Source organism: Anomalospiza imberbis, chromosome 2, assembly GCF_031753505.1.
Source record: "Anomalospiza imberbis isolate Cuckoo-Finch-1a 21T00152 chromosome 2, ASM3175350v1, whole genome shotgun sequence".
Taxonomy (NCBI): Eukaryota; Metazoa; Chordata; class Aves; order Passeriformes; family Viduidae; genus Anomalospiza; species Anomalospiza imberbis.
The window spans coordinates 116,862,332-116,886,050 of record NC_089682.1 but is presented as its reverse complement, the minus strand read 5'-3'; the positions used below and the strand labels follow the sequence as shown (position 1 = coordinate 116,886,050).

At 45.4% G+C, this 23,719-nt stretch overlaps 1 protein-coding gene across 2 annotated transcripts in view; it reads left to right on the top strand.

Moving 5' to 3' along the window:
• Window positions 1-3,176: 3,176 nt before the first annotated feature.
• LONRF2 (LON peptidase N-terminal domain and ring finger 2) overlaps window positions 3,177-23,719 on the top strand; it is a 33,987-nt gene continuing 13,444 nt past the window's right edge. The window contains exons 1-5 of one of the 2 annotated variants that reach the window (XR_010996661.1): window positions 3,177-4,057; window positions 17,874-17,992; window positions 20,916-21,038; window positions 21,972-22,133; window positions 22,604-22,829. Coding sequence is in view for 1 of the 2 variants with exons in the window: in XM_068182757.1 (XP_068038858.1) it covers window positions 3,298-4,057; window positions 17,874-17,992; window positions 20,916-21,038; window positions 21,972-22,133; window positions 22,604-22,829 (1,390 nt within the window). In the remaining variant the exon portion in view is untranslated. The remainder of the gene's footprint in view (window positions 4,058-17,873; window positions 17,993-20,915; window positions 21,039-21,971; window positions 22,134-22,603; window positions 22,830-23,719) is intronic. The other variant, XM_068182757.1, reaches the window with a different exon arrangement.

Genomic DNA, 23,719 nt, shown 5'->3' with positions numbered 1-23,719 from the left:
CGATACAGGTGTGTTCAGGTACAGGTGGCAAGCAATTCTGCTCCTGGGAAGCAGGGAAAAGATGGCATGCTGAGCCAGTTTGAACAGCAGTGAGGTCATTTTGTTCCCTTGCAAATAAATGCCTTGGAAAAAAGTAGAGGCTGCATGCCAAGAGGCTATTGATCACGTTGCTAATAAAGTAGTAGCCTCACTTCATGGGAGGTTCTTCTAGAAGTGCCTGCTCAGCATTGATGAGGAAAGGACTGGAGCCATCCCAGCATGCCAGCCTGGCATGACACATGCACAGCAGCAAGTGGAGGCCATGTTCAGTCGCAGCCCCCGAGCCAGCACCTCCCAAATCACCACCCATCAGAAGGGACACAGCAGTCCAAAGAGACGTGGGGACAAGTGGCGTGACAGGATGGACTTGCCTGCTGTCTTCTTCCTCAGGAAAGCAAGGAGGGCTGCTGGGGAGTTCCCAGCTAAAGAGCCTAAATGCCGGGTGAGTGGGATGGGGGCAGTCAGCAAAAATGCTGCTGTTCCTTATTGGGATCATAGGAATGAGAGAATAATGCTGTGGAGTGGCTCAAGCAGTGAGTCCTCATTTTCATCTTCTGTCCAAGATTCCATGGCTTGTCCTTGATACTGCAGAATAGAACAAGCCACCGTGTTTCTGTCCTCTATGCTATCAATAATGTCCCTAAGTGATTTAGATAAAATGGCAATGGGATTCCATCCTGTGATAAATGGATATGATTCATGCTAACTAAATTGTAACTATATAAATATTTTAGAAAATAATTGTTATAAAGTAATAAAGGAAAAGTATATGTGATTAGTGTTACAAAGCAGACGGGCCCCTTTGCAGATGTTACATGTGAAAAATAGGATACAGGATGTAGTATTGAGATAAGCAAGATCCCAAAACAGAACTGGCCTTGGGATGAACAAAGTTGGGACAATTCCAGGAATGGAATCTAAGTTGTGGTTTTATCTATGAAATAATAAGGCTTAATATTGGAAGATAATGCTTACTTACATAGCACAAAGCTTAGTGCACATGGGCAACCTCTAAGGTTATTCAGAGGACAGTGAAGAAGACAGCAAGCCTTCCTCTGAAAAGACCACCAAAAAGCCAGGAGACCCCCTAACAAGTGGAGCATGCACCGTGCAGTGTAGTGACATAGATTTCAAGAATCGAAAATAGGAGGAGATTTGCGGAAAAATATCGATGAATATGTATTAGCATACAGTATATAAGTTTAGTTTGGATTCCTTTGTTTCATACGTGAGGCAGGGTGAGAAGCCTTCCCCGTACCCCAGTCGGTTTTGCTTATGCTTTATATGAACCTTAATCATACTTAATTAATCACTGCCAATTTTTTTTTTGCATATGCTTGATTATATTTAATATAATTAATTGTATTCATTTATTTAAAATTGCTGTTCAATTAAAATTGTTGCTAAATTCAGTTTTGTTGTTTATTAAATTAGACATATAGAACTTCATTCATAACAATCCCATCTTAACGCCAAGTGAACATGTCAAGAAAGGGAATGATGAAAGACTAACAGGATGCCAGGGTCACCTTCTGAGTAGAAACCTTGAGCCAAGGAGGATGGTACAATTCTTGGAGCAGTGAGTGTTGCTCAAAGAATCAACTGTTAGAAACACGGACAGTGCAAAATGGAAAAGTCCTGGAGCAATTTAGTGCAAACATATTACTGTTCTGAAAACCAACAATACTTCTATAGCCATCATCCACCTGCTTCTTTATTGACTGACATTCCAGAGTCAGTTTCTGATCTATGATGAAAGTAAGAGGAGGGTTCTACAGAGGTGCTGGAGGGGCAAGGATGGCTGGCGCTATTTTGGTAGTCCCTGGGTGTCCTTTATCTGTCATGAACGGCTTTGAGGTCTGAGGAGCAAAGGTCCTGTTCCTTGCTGTTACCTGGGGTCCTTTGGTCATGCTTACTCCACCATGAATACCGATGCTTACTGAAGCTAGACTGTGCAGTATGACATCAACCACATACATCTAAAGAAAGTGAATACCTTACTATTTAGAAAATCAATACACTTCAATAGTATAAAGAGTATTTGGTACAATAGTTAATGAATGAAATTTTCCTGATTAACCGGGGTCTGGAGGCCTAACAAGAGAGATGCAAAGCCAAAAATACTCTCTGCTGTCCAGCTGCAGCCCAAAAAGCAGCTGGATGTGGGTTATCTCCCCATTGGATTGACAGGCTTTCCGCTTCTCAGAGCAGTTTGTTTACAGCTGTGTCTAAAATAAACGTTGCCTAACTTTTTTTTTTCTTTTTTTTTTTTTTTCCGCTCCTGTTATTCCTGCGGAGCAAGTTGGATTCCTCTCTGACTCACACATGATTAACTAACTTCCAGCTGCATTATCTTTATTGTTGCTGCCGATGCACAAGCCAGCGCTCAGCACGACTCGTGGATCCCAAGCTGTGCTGGCGAGGCTGCCACTTACAGAAACTGATTTTTTTCCTAACAGTTGTGGTGTTTGGGAAATGTTATTATTTTTTTATTTGTGTATTTATTTATTTAAGAGACAGCAAGTACCCGCTTTCTCGGGGACCAGAGAAATAAAAAGAAACAACCGATAACGCTCCCCGACCCACACGGTGCGGTGCTGCTGGTGGAGAGGCCGCGTCGGGCGGCGGGGGGCACGCAGGGGTCCAGGCGCAGGGCGGGACGGGAGGCGATGGGACTGCAGGGTCCGGCAGCCCGGCGAGGAGGCGGTTAACTGCGGGCACCAGGATACGGGAAGGAAGAGGCTGAGCTCGGCAGGAGCCGCACGGCGGAAGCTCCCCCGCTCCCGACCCCGCTCCCGACCCCGCTCCCGCTGGGAGCCGCCGCCGGACCGGGCGCACGTGCGGGCGCGGCGGCGCAGGGGCACGTGCGGGGCGGGCACGTGCGGCACCGGCACCTGGCAGCGGCGGCCGGGCGGGCACGGAGGGAGGGCTGGAGGGAGGCAAGAGGAGCTCCCGCCGCGCCACCGCTGCCCCCGGGGAGGGCGGGCGGTCTGCCGGCCTCGGGTGGCTTTACCCAGCCACTCGTTCCTTACATAAGCCGGGAGCCGCTTTCCCCCCCATCGCCGCCGTCGCTCCCCGCTCCCCCTTCCCCCTCCCGGGAGCCGCCCCCCTGCTGCAGAGATGTGACACGCCCCCTCTCCATCCCTCCCTCCCTTCCTCCCTTCCGTCGCCGTCCCCTCCCAGGAAGAAGCCGGAGTCGGCAGCGCCGCGGGCCCAGCATGGAGTAGGGCGGCCCGGGGCCGGCGGCGCCGCGCGGGCATGGAGCTGGGCCCGGGGCCCTGCGCGCTGCCGCCCGCCGCCGGGGCCGGGGCGAGGGCGGCGGCGGCGGGGGGACCCTGCGCCGAGATGCTGCAGGTGGCGGAGGAGGCCTTCCGCGGCGGCAACTTCGAGCTGGCGGCCGAGATCTACGGCTCAGAGCTGGCGGGGCTGCCGCAGCCCGAGCGGGGCCTGTGCCTCCGTCGCGCTGATGCGCTGGCCAGGGCCGGCCGCATGGCCGAGGCGCTGGACGCCTACGGCGCGGCGGCGCGGCTGGCGCGGCTGCGGCCCGAGGAGCTGCGGGAGCTGGCGGAGAGCGTCGCCCTCAGCATCCGCGACAAGGAGCTGCGCCTCCCGCCCTGGGGGAGCGGCGCGGCCGGCGGCGGCGGGGCGGAGGGCGAGGGTCTGGGCGACCCGGCGTGCTGCCGCCCGCCCGAGCTCTTCGCCTGCCCGCTGTGCCGGCGGCTGCTGTGCGAGCCGGTGACCCTGCACTGCGGGCACACCCACTGCCGCCGCTGCGCCGAGCCCGGCGACTGCGGCCGCTGCCACCGCCCGCGCCGCCCCGCCGAGCCGACCCCTGCCGCCGCCGCGCTGCCGCCGGCCGCCGGCCGCCCGCGGCTCAACGTGGTGCTGGGCAACCTGCTGCACAAGTGGTTCGGCGCCGAGAGCCGGGCGCGGCGGCTCCGCGCCGAGGGCGACGCGCTGCGGGAGCGCCAGGAGCTACCGGCCGCCCTGGAGAAGTACAACCAGGCCCTAGAGATGGGTGAGTGGCGCCGGCGGGGAGGAAGAGGACGGGGCGCGGCGGGGGCAGCGCTGCCCGCCGGCACCTGGCTGGCCCCCGCAGCCGTGCGGGGAGGGGGCTTGCGGTGAACGGTGGGAGAGGGCGCCTGGGGGAGGCTACGAGCGGGACTCCTGCCAGCGGGTCTCCTTACGCCCGCCCCCCGCTCCAGTGAATGGCTATTTTTGTTCCACTGGTATTTTTGTCCTTGCTCTGAAGGTGCTTGGCGTTTCGCTGTTCGCTGCCGATGACTCATTATGCAGTATTTCTAGAAAACCCGCTTTCCTGTTTATGGGGAAGCCATCATTCAGTGTAGGATACGCAGTAGTGGTCGTGTTGAGCCGCGCCGCGGCTTTGTGGAAGAAATGAGTATGTGGATCAGATTCATTCAGCTACGTGCAGCTACACCTTCAGCAAGATAAAAGCTTTGAAAACACCTAATGAGATATCACTAGGTGTGAAGGCTCAGAAAATTTTCTTTATCTTGCGCTGTGCAGAATACTCAAGATGATCTACGTTTAGCCTTGGAGAGATGGTCCACTCTTGTGGACCAAGAGTGTTTTGAGCGTAGCCTCTTTGTTGACATTCAGGATTTCTGTGTGCAGGGTGATCTCTGAAGAGCTTGGCTTTAAATAAAAATCCTTGCCTTCGTCCTCTGCCAAAGCGATGGCAGCCTTAGTTTATCAAAACTAGCTTGTTTTCAGATTCTGCGCCGAGTAGTAGGTGGATCCTGTTCGCTCGGTTGTAGCCTTGTAGTAGTGGATGTGTGCGTGCGTGCGCCCGGCTCGTTTGCCCTGCTAGCGGTGGGGGTGGTACCGCACCGTGGATGTCTGAGAGGCGTGGAGCCGGGGAGGGCCGCGATCTCGGCAAATCCCCCGGGATCTGCCGCTCCTCCGGTCTCAGCGTGATGGATGTCCGGTTTAATCGAGGAGAAAGTGGGGAGAAAGCCTCGGTCGTTTTAACACTGACGAAATCCTGCGGGTAAATGTCTTTGAAAGACAAGTGGAGGGAAAACTGCCGCTCCGCTGTCAATGAACTCCTTCCCTGCGTTGACTAAAAATCGTCTTCCTTGATCCTAGCTGTCGCATGCAGGGATAAATTGCTCTGATTTTTAAAATTTCTTTTGCTGTGGAGAGAAACAATTTCACCGTTATTCCAGTCCTTGACTCACTTTCATTTTTTTTGCCACGATTTAATGATAGGCATCGGAGATAGAAGAGTTTGGGATGGGGTAGCATAACATACTCACTCCTCACAGCTGATGCTGGCTGTGGAGACCATTACTTCTGCTGTTTCTTCCAGTTTTCCAGCTAGATGTGACAAGTTCTCAGTCCTATCTGAGTGTCTCTATAAAACTATTATGTGGTTTAGCTGAAGTAATCCCTATTAAAGTAGGGCAGGATGGAGCCCAAGAAGGAAGGTGAAGCAGAGGTAGAGGAGAGGCTTAATGTAGGTCACTGGTGGTGGTGAGTTTGCTTCAGTATGGTGAGATGCTTCAGTAGGGAACCATCCTAATGTTCTGGGTTCAGAGTCCTACTGCTGGGGAAAACAGCATCTCATCAATGAAATTAATGTTTGAAGAGTTTTTTAGAGAACTGTTTCTCACTGTTGTCTCTGCTTCTTGCTGTATCTGCATGGGGGTGAAAGGAGAAGGAAAACTGGTGTGCTGCTGGTGTTGTCACACAGCATGTGTGTTTCTCCTTCCTGTCCCTGGATTACAGTCTCCAGCCACGGCTGTTGTGCATCATTGTCTCAAGATAACTCCTTTGCAGTGTCCTTATTTCTGTCTTCAGTGATTTCCCAAGCAGCCTGGGAATCTGTTCAGAAAATCCTCACTCTGTCAGTGAACTTGAATTTTTTCTTTTTAATAAAATTGTAATTGGAAGTAATAAAAGGTATCTTGCTAGCTTTTGAAATCCAAAAGCCATAGGTTTACGTGTTGTGACTTCCCTGTAGTGGATCTAAATTCCTGCTGATGAAGGACATCATCTTTTTTGATGTTTTGTGCGTGCTGTGCCGTTCTTCACAAATCAAACTATGTATGAGCCTCACGTTCTTAAATTCTTGCCACATGTTCATTAGGTACTGCTTTTTAGCATGCTGGAGTTGCCTTCTTGTTTTCCAGCCAAGTATCATGGTAAATAAGGAAGCAAAACCCCACAGCTCTTTTCTAATTGTTCAGTATTTAAATGTTAGCATGTGGGTGACTTAAATGCACAGGACAGCGCTAAGAGTCGCACGAGGTGCCTGAGAGCCTTGTCCAAAAACTTCCTGAGCTGCCAAGCTTGTAGCTGTGGCCATTTCCCTGGGGAGCCTGTTCCAGTGCCCAGTCACTCTCTGGGTGAAAAATCTTTTCCTAAAATCCAACCTAAGCTTCGCCAGTCTCAGCTTCATGCTGTTTCCTCAGGTCCTATAGCTGGTCACCAGAGAAAAGAGATCCGTGCCTGGCCCTCCACTTCCCCTTGTGAGGAAGCTGTAAATTGTGATGAGGTGTCCCCTCAGTTTCTTCTACTCCCGGCTGACCACACTTCTGATATGTGAGAAGATAAGTGCTTTTTACAACCTCCAAATGCTCGTGTATTGCACAAGCGTGTCAAGGGCCTAGGTATCATTAGAATTTCTTTTTAGTGACTGAAGTCACATGAACACGTTGATTATACAATTGTGATATAAAGTTAGGTAAAATTCCAGGTTTCTTGGCAGTACACAAACTTCAGTGGGATTTTGTACTGGTGGTTTTTGTAGAATACTTTCCTACTCTGTTTGTTACAACTAGCTTTGTGTGATGCAATATTAAAGCAAGTTTTCTTATCACTTTGGTCATTCTGATTGTGACCTTCTCCTGATTCACACTTTAGTTCTTGAGGTGCTTCAATTCTTGAATTACATTTCTGGTGCAATCTGGAATGTCTGGTACATATTTCAGGCCTGGGAAGAGATCTACATGCCTTCAAGTTGTCAACTTTTTCCAGTTGAACTAGCTAGTCTTACAAACTCACAGTCTTAGTGAGTATATTCATCTTTTGTCCTTAACTATCACATCTACAACAACAGTGCTGCTCCCATGTTCACTCCTGTAGTCTGCTATGGATTCAGGTGTGGTTGAGTGGGGTTTTTAGTTTTTAAGAACATTAGCTTTGCTATTTGATCCTTCCAGTTCTCTTGAGATGTGATCTCTGCTGTATTATACAAAGTCACTGCCTTTTTTTTTCTGCCATAGACATTGTAATAGATCCTCCATTATTGTAAGGTATCTAATTACCACAGCTTCAAAGCAAGCATATGTCAAGCCGATTGAAAGAAAGCACTTGTTTCCAGATGGATCGTTTTTTGTGCCAAGCTTTATGCTGTTCAGCCATCATAATATAAAGTATTGTCCAAATGTTGCCCTCATGGCCATTACCCCAGCTTTCTGAATTTCATTTGTGTGGGGGTCAGAGCTGGGCTTCCTCCCTGACATCCCTTCTCTTCTAACTAGTCTTCTGATTGTCTGGACTCCTAGGTTAATTGAACTGAGCTAAATGATATATGTGTGCAGGATTGCTTTGTTTGTGGGGTTGTTTTCTTTTGTTTATTTGGGTTTGGGGCCTCTGTGCAGTATGTGCTTTCTGCACCCTTTTTTCTTTCACCTGCTGCTCTCTCGCTGATGGAGATGCTCTCTGGAGGGACTGTGCTTGGGAGGAGTACAGTAATTTCCTTATATCCAGGCATACCGACTCTTTAAGCTGAAGAGCTCTGAGCTCTTTAAGCTGTGCTTGAAGTTAAAGTAAGCTAGATTTCAGTGACAAAGAAATGTGTTTTGAGAAGCTTTTGGGAGTGTGTTCTGTGGGTGTGTTTTTTGTTTTTTTTTTTTTTTTTTTTTTTTTTTTTAATTTCTCCAAAGCAGTTCTCAATTACAGAAGCAACAGGTAGCTGTTGCTTCCTTGGGAAGATTGTGAATAGAGCTTTTCCCAAGTACAGCTCTAAAAGAGATGATGCTCTTGTTAGGATGAGGGTACATTCATTAGACAACCTGCATGTTAGGGGTCTTGGGTGGCCTCAAGCCTGCCCACAGGGCTGTGCCTCTGCTGGGAAGGGCTGTGACCTTGTTGTGCCCACCTGACCCTAATCTCGAATGATCTTTGGGTGTGGAGGGGTGACCCTACCTTGGCTCCTGTGGTGTGATGTGTGGTGTTTTTTTTGCTTGCTGTGTGCTCTACAGTTGGGTCCCAGCCCTGAGGGTGGCACACATCCTATCTGGATGCTGGTGTTAGCGACACCTTGTTTCTACATGAGACGTGTTTGGTGTGTAGTTACCCACTGCTGCAAAGTTTATCAGGCCCGAGAAGATAATTGTTTCTGGAGGGCTGTAAGAGCTCAGCAAACACTCAAAGCGGTTGTGTTTACTTCTAGTGTGATGGACTCTTTCTGAGCAGAAGTATGTCTTTGGGGGCAGGATAGCTAATGCATGCAGCCACTCACATTGCCAGGATTTTTCATCCCTGCCAGGGGTTCCAGAATGAGCATGTAGGAGATAAAACTCAGCTGTATCATACAGTTTTCAAAACACAGTGCAAGATTGAGGCCTTAGGAAGAAGAGGCTCCTTTGCTCATATGTCTGTGTGGATCTTTGTTTCAAGTGATAAAGGATGGTGTAGGAAAGGCCAAGGAGAAGAGGTGAGTTTGTACCAAGCCCAAAGTAGTGTTAGAGGTAGCAGTGCTGCAGGGCACGCAAGGGGGATGCTGCTGTGTGGCTGCTGGGGATGCTCCATCTCCGGTCTCTCGGAGTGGAGAGCTGCTCCCTGACCTCTGGCCCACAGGGTGGTGGTTGTGGTGTTGCTAGAAACAAAATGCAGAAACTTTCTTGAGCTTTGGTGGAAAGAAGAGAATCTGCCTCTCTTGGCCGGACCTTGGAGAGCCCTCCTCTCTCATCCCAGTGGATGATCATCATAAATTGGTCTCATCCGAAAGAAAGGTAATTGTGGCTACTCAACACTAATTACTTTTGTGGTAAAGCAATTAATGGAAATTTATCGGGTGCCTACCACATTCTCTTTTTGTAAGAATTGAATTAAGGGGCTGAGGCAGGCCAGGAGGCAGTCTTAAAAAGACATAGAGAAAACTACAGAGCTTCAGTGTGAGTTGATTCAAGAGCAATTGCTGTAGATTTTCCTGCCAGGTAAATGCCAGATTGTGGGGTTGCACTCCTTCCTGGAGAGCATGGCATAGGTAAACTTCAAGCCAAGCATTCTTGGAGTTAGACTGAGTGCTTACAGCCATAAGATAGGTGTTGGTAAGTGTTCTGCCATGCCCCAGAAATAATTTGCTTCAGCATTTTCCTTCTATTTCTGTGTCTAAGTTGTTTCAGATAAGGGAGAGAAGGGATGATCAGAATTTCTTGGTGGACTGGTGGAACAGTCTTCAGGTGCTTTCCTACTGCAGCCCTGACTAATGATGGATTTCTCTGTTAGTCCTGGGTCAAGGTCAGAAGAAGCAAAGAAGAGTCCCAGTCTGTAAAGGGACTGAGCTGTCTTTATAGAGAGCTGTGTTTAAGTTATTGTAGAGATGGCTGATGCCATTTTATGCATTTTATTAATTCTGCCATTTTCTAAGGTTGTACCCTTGTTAATGGTGCACTTGCACCAAAGTCTTGTTCAGAGAAAACTGCTAGAGAGCATCCATATTCACCTGTATGTGTATTATATGTATTAGAACACTTTAATGGTCTCTCCTTTTGTATACCATTTCTACAAGGCTGCTATTAAAAGATAGGGTCATTTGTCTTTTCCTGATGTGGTAAAAAAGATGTTGGCCAAATCTTCCTTCCTCACAGGGTCTTGGGTACACTTTCCTGTTTGCAGTAGTAAAGAAGTAAGTCTTTGATGTTGTACCAGCCATTTAGCCAGAACAACAAAAAAAAACCATGGTAGACAGCTGTCGTGACTCCTGCAACAGCAGCTGGTTCAGTCATTTTAATAATTTATCAGAAGAATATTTAATTTTTTACCTCCTAATGTAAGGTGACTTTAAGAGAAGAATGAGAGGTAGTGTTTCTGAAATTATCTGCTACAAAAAATAGCAGTTGCTTGCTGCTTAGAGGAGTTGTGCTAAAAAAGGAACTTTCCCATCCCTATGTAAAATCATGTCTTGGAATCCGCTTAAAGTGTGTGGCCAAAACCTCTTCACTCTGTTCTGCATGGACAGAGAAACGTGTAAAAGTAGGAGTCAAGGTTACCTAGAGACTGTTGCAATAATCCCAGAGTTATTTTTAAACTTGAAATATTTTGCAGAATTCTGCCCCATAGTGACTCCCCCCCTTCTTCCCCCCCTCCCCTTTTACTGTGAATTAGTGCTTGAAAAATAGTAGTAAATACTTCATGTATGTCACCTCTGAAAACATGTCAAGTCATTTGGAGAAGAAGCTCATGTTACTCTTAGTTTGTACAGAGCTTGTGGTTGAGTGCTCCGGTCCTGTAGTTGGATCTCTGGAAGTTTTTGCCTGCTTGCAGAGGGTCTGCTGAAGGCAGAGGCATTGCCGAGCTGCAGGACCAGAGCCAAGGTGGTCAGGAGGCTTATTCATCACTGGCAAAGGGGAGAAGGCATCATGCTGTACAGTAGACAGTCTTGCTGTGGGTTTTTTGGTGTGTGTTTTAAAAAAGTTTTTAACGTTGCTCATGTTACTTAACCCATCTTAAATGGTACAGAACCTCCCCCTTCATGTATGTAACCCAGATGTAATTTCCTATAAATAATTGAACTACTTCAGCAGTTGTTGAGAATGAACTATACCTACTTAAGAAAGTCTGAAGAATCTTTGAAGTCTCTTCAAACAGCATACTCTTTTTTTTTCTTTGATTAAGTTTAACAGAATGTCTTTTGCTTTTGAAAGAAGACGTTTATAGAACTGACTTGTGCTTCCATATCTTAAAATTAGTAGGATATTGCAGTACTCTTTTCTTTTTTGCAAATGTATTTTTGCAAATGCTCGTTTTGAGGACAGAAGAAGTGAGGTAGTAACAGAGAAACAAGAGGGTCCTTTTTTGCAAAAGTCAGAAATTCTGAAACAAGCTTTAACTGGGGAAAGAGCTTACAGAGACCTGAAGGGTAACTTCTGGAAATGTAGCCTGTGTAGTAATCACGTCAAAGAAGGCAACTATGTTGTCACTGGTAAAGTAGTTTTATGGTAGAATATCTTGTTGCATATCTGGCTGTAAACTGATGTTGTTATATAAAGTCTGACTGTGGGAGATCTACTTGGCTGGTCCTGCCTTGTCTGCAGAGTACGATGGTGTCTTTGGAGTCTCCTTGCAATCAGGTTCTTTTGCACCTAGCATAGGTCCCTGTTTCTTTGGGAAGGTCAGAACTTTTCCTTGGGTGCTTTGACGATCTGGCGGGGGGGGGTTAACCCCTTGATGTTTTTTGTTTTGGTTTTGAATCTTGCTTGTTAGATCATACTTCAGTCAGTAGATATCTTGATTTGGGGCAGTCTCTGTACCTGCTGTTTGAGAGGATAATTCCATTCTTACTGAGGCTTTGGTAGGAAACCTTTCCCAGCCTTGAACTAAATGTGGGGTGAATTAGTAAGCATTGAAAAATGACTCATATTTGTGTACTTATTGCTTTTATTATTAACTGGTGGCAAGAGGCCATAGATGAGCTTGGGGTACATCATGTGAAGCAGCCCAAATGTCCAAAGGGTAGAGTGGGAACTGAAAATACAGGGAGATTGTGTTGTTGCATGCTGTATTATCTGGAAAGAGTAGCAGGTGTCTAGCAGAGTGTTGAAATATTAGGATTTGCATAGGAGGGAGCAATGATCTCATATATTTTGCTTAGCTCTATGCTGGGACGTTCTTGAATTTGGGACTTCTGCTGCTGCTGCAATTCATGACATGGATTTGGGAACAAGATTATCATTGGCTTTGGAGTTGTGGACATGGAACCTAAACTGTAGGTTAATGTAATTGGTAATACATTAATTTGTAATAATGTAATGTAATGGGCATGCTTTTTCCTCATGAGGCCAGAGCTACAGCACAAAAGCAAGGATGCAAAGTTAGCTGCATCATCTGTAGCAGCTCTTCTGCTGCTTCTGCTTCCCTTACGGTGTTTCTCCTGAGTAATAATGGGAACAGTGATTAGCTGTGCTTAGCAGTGATGACAGTCCAGCTTTAAATAACATACGGAGCTTCCTAACTGAGGACTTACTGAGCCTGAAATAAAACTGCTGAGAATCTAAAGCATTTGGTTCAGCACACTGCAAGAGCTGAGTTCTTAAGCCTGGATTTTTGAGCAGCAAAATACAGGGGCCCGAGAGAAATTAGTATCAATCTTAAAATTAATATCTTCCTTAAAAACTGGTGGCACAGGCTCCAAGTGGAGGATGGTGGTGCCCTGTGCTCCTCATCCTCACTACAGCCTATTTCAAGGGTACCTAAGGCCATACACTGCTGTCTGCCAGTGTTGGTCCCTTGGTCCCCCAGGGAAAATGCCAGCAGAATCCTGTTCACAATTGCACGCCTCAGAAGTGCTGTGGAACGGTGCTGGGTTGCACAAGTAGACTCCTGGAGGAAGAGCCATCTTTTATTGCATTCTCTGTGCACTAAAAGCTCTTGCACATTTCCTCTGGGGTCTTTGGTTACTCCACTTCAGGAAGATGCCGGTGATGTAAGTGCAAGGAGGAAGAGGTCTGTTATTCAGAAAATATGTACGCCTTTTAAAGTCCAGTTGTTAATCCAGTTAAGGTGGACTGATGATTTAGAAAACATGGGTTTGCTGACTGCAAGTAGGTGGTCATGTTCATTGTCCCCCTTAATCAGGTTTGGGAAGCTGACCCTAGTTTTCATCTTTACTGTGAAATGAAGTTTTAGTTTAAAGTCCTGAATGTCGTTATTACTTCTGCTAATTATTTTATCTAAACTGCACCTTTCTCTTTGCCACCTCCTCTTTCCCTACCAAACAACCCTGTGCATCCGTTTTTTTGTGTGTGGAATTGTCATGCTTACATGAAGTTAGAGATGAAAAGCTAATTTGCTATTCAGTTAATTACTAAAACTTGCTAATTTCTCACTGAAATTAAAATATATGTTTCATATTATTTTTCAAGCTTATTAAAAAGCTTTCAATACTGAATTGTTCAGAAATAAATGCATAATGTAGCATAACAAGCCAAGTTTCTTTCTCTCTCCAGGGCAGAAATTTCTTTAAAATGTGAGAGAAGTTTCTACTGAAATACTGTGCAGGCTGACTCTTACAAGCAAGACTGAAAAGTGTTTGTGATGACACTATTTCAGTTCTGCTCATGCCTTCAGGAAATATACTTAGTGTTGAAATAGGTGTGAATAAGATGCAATTTTCTAGGAAGAATTGTCAGATAAGGAGAGTTAGAGAGTTCTAGCAACTTCAAGCTTGTTCTTTCTGTTCTGAGTTCCTGGAAGAAATCACAGTGTAGTTTATTACAATAAAACTTCTATCATCATCTACGGTCAGTTGGGCAAATTCTCATAATTCCTCTAACTGCCTTCCAGGCACAAGGAGATTTTGGGGAGCCTTGTTCTCCTAGCAGCCTCTCGAACTCAGCAGAATAGTTTTTTAAGAAACTTGAATTCTTGGGCATATCTAGAAAAGTAATTTTGGGTGATAGCTTCTGCATAAGTAAAAGCATAGTATAACAAACATGCAGATGAGCACAAACATGGTGTGAGAGGAAAATTAACGATTTTGAAGAAATCCAAGCTGACAGCCACGCTCAGGGTAGGCAATATTTGATGGTCCAAAGGAGGGTCCAGGAGGCAAAGACCCAAACATACCTCAGCTCTGGGCCCTCTATGGGCCAGGGTTTTGTCTGGTCCAGTGGGATTATGGCTGGGGGGAAGGGAGATGCTTGGTAAGACTTCCAGGGCTTGTGTCTTGGAGGGAGTTCCTGTGTTCCAGCTGCCCAGAGCCGCAGATCCTGGGAGCCTCAGTACTGCATCCCTGATGCTGACAAGGACATAAATTTTGCTGTGCAGCTGTAGATTCCCAGGAGGGGATGGATTCACAAAATGCCATCTGCTGGTATTGTGGAAACAGTAAAATTTTTTATGCTTTTCTTTTTCAATATGACCTGAAATAATAAGTCATTTCATAAAATAAACCTTCTTTTTATCTGCTCTTTATCTCCAAAAAAGAGATAGGGTGCATTCTTTTAAAACAAATTTTCGACTATTGTGCACCTTTTTCTTTTAGGATTGTTTATTTGGGTTTGTTTTGTTTGTTTGTGTTTTTTTGCTTGTTTTTTTTGTTTTGTCTTTTGTTTGGTTTTTGTTTGTTTGTTTTTAATAAATAAATAAACTTGACTGTCATTATAGTGTAGAATCAAAATGTTAGGAGTTGGAAGGGACCTTAAAGATCATCTAGTCCCACGGGTTGGGACACTTTCCACTAGACGACTGGATTGAGTTGCTCAAGGCATTGCCGAGCCTGGCCTTGAACACCGGCGTACTCGTATGCTGGCATCCAGCGGCGTTCACAAATTCTGTATGTCCTCAAGCCCTCTTCTTCCACCTTCTGTGACTAATTATTTTCACCACAGCATTTGCTGTGGAACAACTCAATATCATGGTGCTCTCAAGAAATCCTGTAGTTACGTAGGCTGCTGGTAGGTATACACTTTTTGATCCCACTGCCATGTGAACCTTGAGTTGGAGTCAGACGGCTGATACCTCAGTTCCACTGGCAAAGAATGAGGTTTCAGTCCACCTGTCTTTGCCCTGATGAGATGCAGACCCTCCTGGGACAGTCCTGCTGATAGCAGGAGGCTGGGAATTAGGGATGCATGGGTTGGGTGTAGAACCAGCAAGATTTCGGGCTGCACTGCTTGCGCTGTGAGTGAGGTGAGCCTGAGTGGAGGTGGCTAGGCACCACTCTAGCTATGGCATCTACTCTAGATGCTTAACCTCCCTATAGAAGGCCTGTTACACTATGGCCTCATAAATACTGCTGTCTTTAGCAAAGTTGTTTGGTTTGTTGGGTTTTTTTATCCTTTCTCTCAGTTAACTAAGCATTCCTTGCCAGTTACTCATTAAGACGGGCCACACCTTATGCTTTCTGGCCGGGTCTCAGTGAATGAGACGTGCTAGCCCTGAATACACGTAGCTTTTTCTGGCTTGCCTCCAGGTCGGTTTATTTTCCTTTCATATTGTGAGACCCTTTGGACGGTGCTTCAGTGTGGCAGCCACTGCCACACTCTTGTGCTCTGCAATGGCTTTTTTTTTTTGCTTAAAACTTTTTCAGTGTAGATAAGTTCCTGAAGAAGAGCTGATGAACCTGTTCTCTCTCTGGGTCTTTTGGGTGTGTGAACTGTTTTGAAGAGTGCTGGAAAGCATCAGTATGGTCAAAATGTGCAGTAGTAAAGAGAAGCAGAAAGCTGACTTGCTTTGTCCCCTAATCTCACATTGCTTCCTTTCCCTATGGTGCCAGAAATATCCCATCCTGCACCCTGCTTTCCTGAGAAGATGCCTAACTCTGCTTGCTGCTTCCACCCACCTCAGCATACCCTGCAACTGGGTACCCCAGAGCAGTTACAAAGATGGAAATAAAGTATGAAATCCTTACTGTTCAAATGCAGCTAAATAATTTCATATTTGACTATTTGCTAAAAGAAACAAAAAACTTACTTGAAGATCTTAGGTTAATTGCTTTTCAATTTCATTTAACTTGCAGTCTTTTTAAAAACTATCAGGTAGAAATGTGAATCGCTGAATGCAGCAGTCTGCATGTGTGATAGTTAAAAAAAAAACCACAACAAATCATGATAAAACCACACAAGCAAAAACCAGCAAAGAACCCACCTTGTGAGCTTTTGCACTACACTCACTACACTCTTGAAGTGTAGCCTCTAGCTGTCACTGTCTGAGACCAGTTGGAGAAGCCCTGGTATGTCATGCTGCAGTTAGTATATCTGGCATCAGTCCACGCTAAAGCCAAAAAAGGCAGCACTCCTTGCTGCTTCTTTCCGTCTCATCCGGTGTCCTGGCACTCAAGTTTGTGTGGCTGTACAGTGAACTCGTGGAGGGGAAACTGATCCTCTTACACCTTTCTGTTTGTTTGTTGCTGTTGAATTAACTTCAGTCAATTGATTCTTTGCTCTGGTTCTTGGTGCAACCATGCGAGCCTGGTTTGCTGCACAAGCAGTAGCATCAGCCCAAGAGAGGAGAGGAGGTGGGAGGGGGATGTGATGTTGGACCATCCCTCCTTGTAGGTCCTTGAACTTAAAGAGTGATGGCAGCTGCAGCGGTTGTGCTTGCTCGGTGTCCATGCATATGTGTTTGTACCTGGGCGGTGCATGGGCAACGTGTTCTTACTAAGGGTGTGTTTAGGATGCTGGTGCTGAGGTGAGATCCAAACACTGAAGCCAGAGCAGGCTGGAGAGAGCAGGAGAAGTATGGAGACAGGAGCCCTGTGTGTGAACACGCATAAGGTGACAGTTCTTGGAAAAGTTTAGATGTGAGCTAGTTTGGATGTGAAGTTTAAAATTTACAGAAATGTGATACTGTCTCTCAGCACACCTTGGAGCCTTTGTAAAGTTTATTACCCATTGTGACAGTTTGAACCAGCTCACGTTTGGGAAAGGATTACTGCACTTAGCTGCCAGCAGCCCCCTTCCAGTCTTCCACAGGCCTCTCCCAGTACATGAAGGTCAACAGTGACCGAGAGTAAATCTCTCAAAAATCTCATCACCTATGATGACATATCTGTTCTAGTGAACAAAAGCAGAGCATTATTTGTGACTTAGTGTGTATTTTGCAGGGATGCTGCCATAGCCTGCTGCAGTGTCCTTGCCAAGCTGGGGACGTTGTGGCGTGGAGGTGGAGAATTGACTGGACCATGGGCATGAAGTGGTTGCTAGTGGCTTGAGAGCTGCTGGGTGGATGGCCGCCAGTGTTGTTGTCCAGGTGTTGGCAATGGGGTTGACACAGTTCAGCACCTTATTAACAGCTTCCATCACAGGCAAGAGCACACTGTCGGTGACACCAAACTGGGAGAGGAAGAAGCGATTCATGTGTTGAAGGGCAGGGCTGCCATTCAAGCCAACAACCTGGGGCATGGGCTGACCAGTGTTGCCTTCTTCTGCAAAGGAAGCACACCGGGGACACAGTAGCTCTGTGCATTAGGATGGGCTGGACTAGACAGCAGATCTGCAAAAAAGAGCTGGAGGTCCTGGTGGACAGGCTGAACTTGGATCAGCCAATGTTTCTGTGGTTCTGTGAAATTAAAATGTGTTCTAGACACCTTAAGAAAGGAAAGATTAATAATGCTTGGGGACTTTATAATCCATGTGAACTGAATGATTCATGAATCTCTGGAGGCAAGGTGTGTGATCATGAGAGGTTTGCTTGCCCTGGGGAAGGCAAGTGGATGTGAAGTGTAAAGGCTGTGCGCGTTTTTGTTATTTAATGGCTTCTGGGAACGTTTTAGCTGAAGTCCTGCACTGGTGATTTCTTTCTCCATACATAGGGTAGAAACACTTGCAGCTTTTTTCTTTTTGCTTTCTGAAGTGCCCTGTAAGCAAGATGGGGAAAAGAGCAGTGGCATCCTGTTTGTGGATATGAAATATGTCCTGCTAGATAAAACACAGAGATTGCTTCAGAGTGAGAAGAATATATTTTAAGCAGGAAAGAATGAAGGAATTGCCTTTTTCTTCCATTACAGGAGAGTATAAATGCAGTGGGTGGGAAGTAGTGATTTTTTTGGTTACGGTGGCTGGATATCAGGTTGTAATATTTAACATGTCCTGGTTCTTATTTTAATGAAGTTCCCTGCAACTGTTTTTGTTTTCCAGCTCCTTGCAAGTGTTCATTAATAGCACAGCGGGCGGAGCTCTGTACGTTGATGAAGAACTACCAGCAAGCTCTTCACGACGCAGACGTCCTGTGCCGGAACAAACCCCACTGGCCCGCGGTACGGTGCTCGCCTTTTGTAAAGACCAAAATGAAAACTGCTTCTCCTCAGGGCTTCTCTCTCTGCTGGGGACAGGGCTGCTGGGAGTGTTGCTGGAAGAGCATCGTGGCATTAACAGGGCCAAAAACATCTTAAGTTCTTCAAAGAATAAGTCTGGAAGGTCCTCAGAATCTCTCCAGCTGTTGGGATTTTGGTAGTGGGCAGCTGGTGGTGTGGTTTTGTTCATGCTGATGCCTATTACCTGTTACAGCTTGTGCTGCAGCTTGGCAGCAGAATCAGTCCATAAGGCTCTGGCAGCCCGGGATGGCCCTGCAGGTCCTTGTGGGATGATGTGTCCCCAGGAAGTGGGTGGCTTTGACAGCTTGGTGGCCGGTGTGTTTTTCTGAGAAGCCACCCAGACTGTATTTCAGGGTTATTTTCTTTCCCTCTTTAATTCTAAGATTTCATATCTGTGCTGTCTACCTGTGTCATGGTGTTTCATAGAGGGGTTAGGATTTTTTTCATAACCGAAGCATGTGCTACACGGAACAGTGGGCAGTTTGAAGCAAGTGTCAGAAATGATGTTAGGAGAGAGAAATGGAAGAAGCACGGGGTGCCCATCATTATTACTCGTTGCCTGAGGCTGGACTGATTGTCCAACAGTTCACCCCACCTAGGATTACACCTGCAGTCAGTCTCTCTCCTATCAGCAGCAAAACTGCAGCACAGGTTTGAGCAGATAAAACCTCTGGCTGCTTACTAGGGAGAGTTACCCATGGGGAATTGGGGAATGATTTTAGGCAGGCATTGTGTTCCTGTGGAGACTAAGGAGGTGTTGCATAAATGCCTCGGCCTCCTGCCTGAGCAAGCAGGGCCATGCATCTAGTGCTCCATTCCCAGTCAGGGGTGATGCAGGGCAGGCAGAGAGGTGCTGTCTGAAACACTGAGTCCCTGGCAAGTTAGGTAATTTTCTCTGTAGGCTGTCTGTGCTGTCACCCATTAAAACCTTTCATGTTGGAAGGCAGTTCAATAATCTTCCCCTGCATCCAGTTTGCTTCTCTGTCTTGGGTGATTTCTCATCAAGTCAGAAATCCCATCTTGGGTGATGCTGGCTGGGTTTCTGTGCAGAGGGAGAAAAAATAATAACGCACGTTCAGATATTTTCTTGAAGTGTCTTCTGTTTGCCTGAATCCATGGAAATGTGATGCGTGTCATTCGTAGGCGGATAAAGTTTTCATTAATCACATCTCTGAAGAATGTTAATTGAAAATGAAATTTGTCATCATGGCATAACCAGCAGTGTCTCAGACGTACTTCACTTGTGCTTTCATGTTTGTGAGGACATCGACATAAGCTGTGCTGACCCAGAATCTATGTTCTCCAGGAGTTCTGGGCATCTGCTTTGTTTTGTCTGTTGCAGCGTCTCTCATTCAGTGGCAGAGATGAGCTCAAACATTTGCTGTGTAGTTAAAAAAAACAAACCCAACATAAAATTTAACTTCATTCTGGGAGTCGCTCCTAGGATGCAAGTGTTCACCTACCGGTCAGAAAAGAACATTGCTCTTATGGCCTCGAAGGACAAGCCCAAACAAGCTTGTAGGCTCCCCAGTGCAGTGCAGTAATGCTGACAGTGATGGCAGGCATGTGAAAAGGTTATGGAGGCTGGGCATGCGTCCAAGTAAGAAGGTCAGCGTCAGGCCTCACAGTATCTCTCTTCTTACTGCACTGAGGAAAAGTAAAATGTATCTTGCCTGGAGAGAATCAATGTGTACTGAGACTTCTTGTACAGGTCACGGAATGATAATTGTGTTAATTAACCTGGGCTGCTTGCTTTTGGAATAAGCCTCCTGTTATGGTTTGATACTGGCGCCTTTATGAAATGCTAGCGCCTTTATGAAAATGTACTTTTTAAAATAATTGTTGTTTTTCCAATTCCAGTGGAATGGTAAAGATCTTAACAGGTCTCAGCTTGGACAGCAGTATTGAAAGAATGAGGGAGTTACCTGCTCAGGAAGATTATGTGATACTGGACCCTTCAGCATTATTATGAAGCAAGAAAAGTGGATCTGCTTATCTAGCCAGTCTCTTAGATGAATGAAGCTGTACTTTCAGTACAGCCTAGAGATGTTCACTGGGTCAGGGGTGGACTTGCAGAGCACGCTTCTGTCTAATAAGCAAGAGGGAAATGTTTAAATGCACACTTTGTTTCTTTTCATTGTAAAGGAAGAAATTTCCATAGTCAGATTAGAACTGTAGTTTGATACCTGCAGGTAAGTTCAGAGGTGAAGCATTCCACTTTTGCTACTAATAACAAGTAAAGTAAAGTAGGACTTATTCCCAAGCTGGCTACCGTAGCTGTTGGCCATGGGTGTGTTACTCCAGAACATGAGAGAGGTAGGGTGGGCTAAAATGCTTCAGGTTAAGCATTGGTACATTGCCCTAAATTCATTATGTTTTTGGGCCAAATAAAACAGGTGAAAAATTATCTCTGTCCTAGTAAGACATCCAGGAGAAGTGACTATCATGAGCTCTCTCAGCTGCCAGTTCCAGGCAGCCCTGTGCCACGACCTTGTCTTTGCAAATGTCTTACTTTTTAAGTTTGTCCTGGTATGTGAAACTGTTTTCTGGTGTGTTCAAGCACAGTGGGATGTGTAGTAGACTTGGTCCCTGGGGGGAAAAACACCCTTCCTTATTCCCAGTTCTTCTCTCAAGAAATGAGCGATGCCTTTGGCAAGGGATGATGGAGCAGAGGGTTTCTGGGGTATCTTATTTCACCAGAAGGGACTGAATTTCTTTCAGTCATACATGTCAAAGCGGTTGTTATCTCTTTTTACCTCTTGTTCTTCACCTACAGAATGATTTGGACTTTCAGGTTTGTTTTCAGGTGTATTTCTGCCACTTCAGAAATGATCTCTAGATTTGTACATTTCCTTTGTGTGAACAGGGCCATTATGTGAAAGCAAAAGCTCTTTCTGGATTGGAAAGGACTGAGGAAGCATTGAAGGAGTTTCTTTATTGTGTTGCCTTAAATCCTGAATGGAGCTCAATGAAGAAAGAAGCCCAAAAGGTATAAAATGTATTTACTGGCTATTTGGCCATTGTGCTGCTTTTAATCCCACAACCAAGTAAAATTCATGGTGTTTCAGGTGATAGTAAACACCCAAAGAATAGTTTGATTCAGGAGATTCTCCAATAAACCTTTTTATCATTATGCTTTGTGAGGCACCTCTTGGTTTTGGTTGATGCCTCAGCCAGAGGGATTATATATTTGTGAATTCCACTGCGTAGGCTTGAGGCTGCTAATTTTAGTATCTATCAAAAAATGACTTTTATGTGGGAAGTGGCAGAGGATTGAGGAGAGGAAGCTGTGTGCTGCCTTGTGCTGGAAAAATCCTGCAGTCTTTGTAGCATTTTGTTCCTTATGGGAAGTTAGACACATTAAGTGCTAACAGCCCATCGTGAGGTTCTCTGTGACCATCCATACAGGCAGCTTTTTATAAAAATAAGATGAGGATTTGGCAAGATACTTGGTGTGGACTGGTGAGAAGAGGAGCAGGCTTTAAGCTGGGGGTTAAATCTGCTTGAGGATGGAGGAGATGGATGAGGAACGCAAGGAATGTTTAAACACATCTCTGTTCACTGGTTTTGATGGGAAAGCATGGTCTGAAGACTTCTGGAGGCAGGGTCAAAATGGAGATGGGTAGGATCAGGAGAAGGATGCAACAAACTGCTACCCTGGATGCTCCTGGGGAGCAGAATCCTTTGGTAAGGGAGATGGGCACCAGAAGAGCACCTTGGAATGTGACTGTGGTTGTGGTGGGCGCTGCCATTCAGGTTTCCCATGGGCATTGAGGAATGCAGGATGTCTTGGATGTTGCAAGAAACTGTGAAGTTTCTTGGCATCTAGAAACTGTGAAGTTTGTGCATCTGTGTTCACATAAACATAAATATCTATGCTGTAATTACATGTTCTTTTTTTTTTCTCTCTCTAATTGACTAGATAATGTGTGAGATGTTTTTCCCAGCCTTTGAAAATGTGCATGATAGTCTAACAGCGCCTTTCTCTAGTCGAACATCCCATACAAGATTGAAACCTGCATTTCTGAGTAGCATAAACACACAGTCAGCTGTGGAAGATAACTCTGTTGCTGGGTCCTCAAAGGTAAAGCAAAAATGTTCAACATAAAAATAGCAAAATTAGTATATGGATCTTTCTGGTCTGTGTGACGTTGTCTTTGTCTTCAACTGAGTAGGCTTGGTGGTAAGCCTTACTTTTATGGTAAACCTGTTCTCTTCATTGCTGTTGGATCTCTTATTGGGATGTACTTCTTAAGAAAAATAGAGTGAACCTTTTTCTTCAGAAAAAAAATGTGATGCCTTCATGTGGGGGTCAGTTGTGGTTGTGTTCTTTTCTACTGAAGATCTTAGTCTGACAGGAACATAATTTGTAGAGACAGGAGCTGTAGGGACAGACATGGCCCTACTTCATGCAATTGGGAAGTGACCTTCGATACAGACCTTTCTCTATTGCTAGGCTCCTTGTGGGAACATTGATCTATTGCTGATAAAACTAATAGATAAAAGCAAACCAAAATTGTCTCATGCTGTATATAACGGTTCTTATTCTTCTAGGATACTATGTTCAGGTTAACAAAAACCCCGTCCCAAGAATCTGATGTATTCAGAAGCACTGATTCTTCTGTTACCCATCATGTTCTGGACCTCTACTTCGATGACAACAAGAAGTCTTTGGGAGCTATTCTCTCCAGTTTACCTGGGGTTGGCTTAAAAAGAAAGCTGTCCAGTGATACGAGGGATTTGCAGAGTTTGGATGTCCCCAATAAGATTCTTAAAAAAGGTTAGTGTTGTGGCTTAGAAAAGTGATTTCTCTTGCACATACTGCAAAACTGTAAATTTTTTTACTCTCCTCTTTTTAGAGGGGTCAATAAAACATTCCCTACAGGAACTGGGATAATATTTTGTTCTCTGGTGTGTCTGTTTCTGCTCTAACAACCTATTTACCTTATTCCAGAGCAGTTTAAGTTCACCGACTGAAAACTTTTTTCTTTCTCAAATGGACCATTTCCAATGTAATGTGTGTGTAATGCACTCGCAGTTTAGTCGTAGTGTTGGTAGTGCCATTTCCATTTGCTAGGTCTCAGCTATAGCTGGACTTCATTGTCTTTCTGTATGATTGAAAGATGGAGTAAGCCTGGAAACTAATCTTTAACTGGCATTAGAAATGGTCGCATGCAGCTTTACTTGAAATTTTCCGAGCAGACAAAGAAACCTTTTAAAGGGTAATAAGCCCCCACCCCCCAGTTTTCTGTTACTTGATAGCTGTGCTTACAGTTTGTGTGCTTCTCAAGCTTCTAACAAAGACCTCCAGAGTGGCTTTAGTACTCAGGGCTAAAAATGCTGAAGGCAATACTTTACTGAGTAATGTAATAATTGGTTAACATAGACTGAAAATGTTGCTGTGCTGATGTGAATTTTTTCCCTTCAAGAAAAAAAAAATAACCCACACCTTCACGAGTTTGACTTGTGCCTGAAAATGTTGCAAGTCTTCAAGTATAGCTCTCTGTCTTTGACCTCTACAAAAGATCAATATTATGGCCAGTTTTTGATCACCTTGCTGTGGAGGAAAAAACCCTCTACTTGCCTGTGAACTGCAGACTGAGTAAATAGATTGTGAAATGTGACCCGCTTGTATCTTCACAGGCAAGGCCAGAGATCGTGTTTTACCCA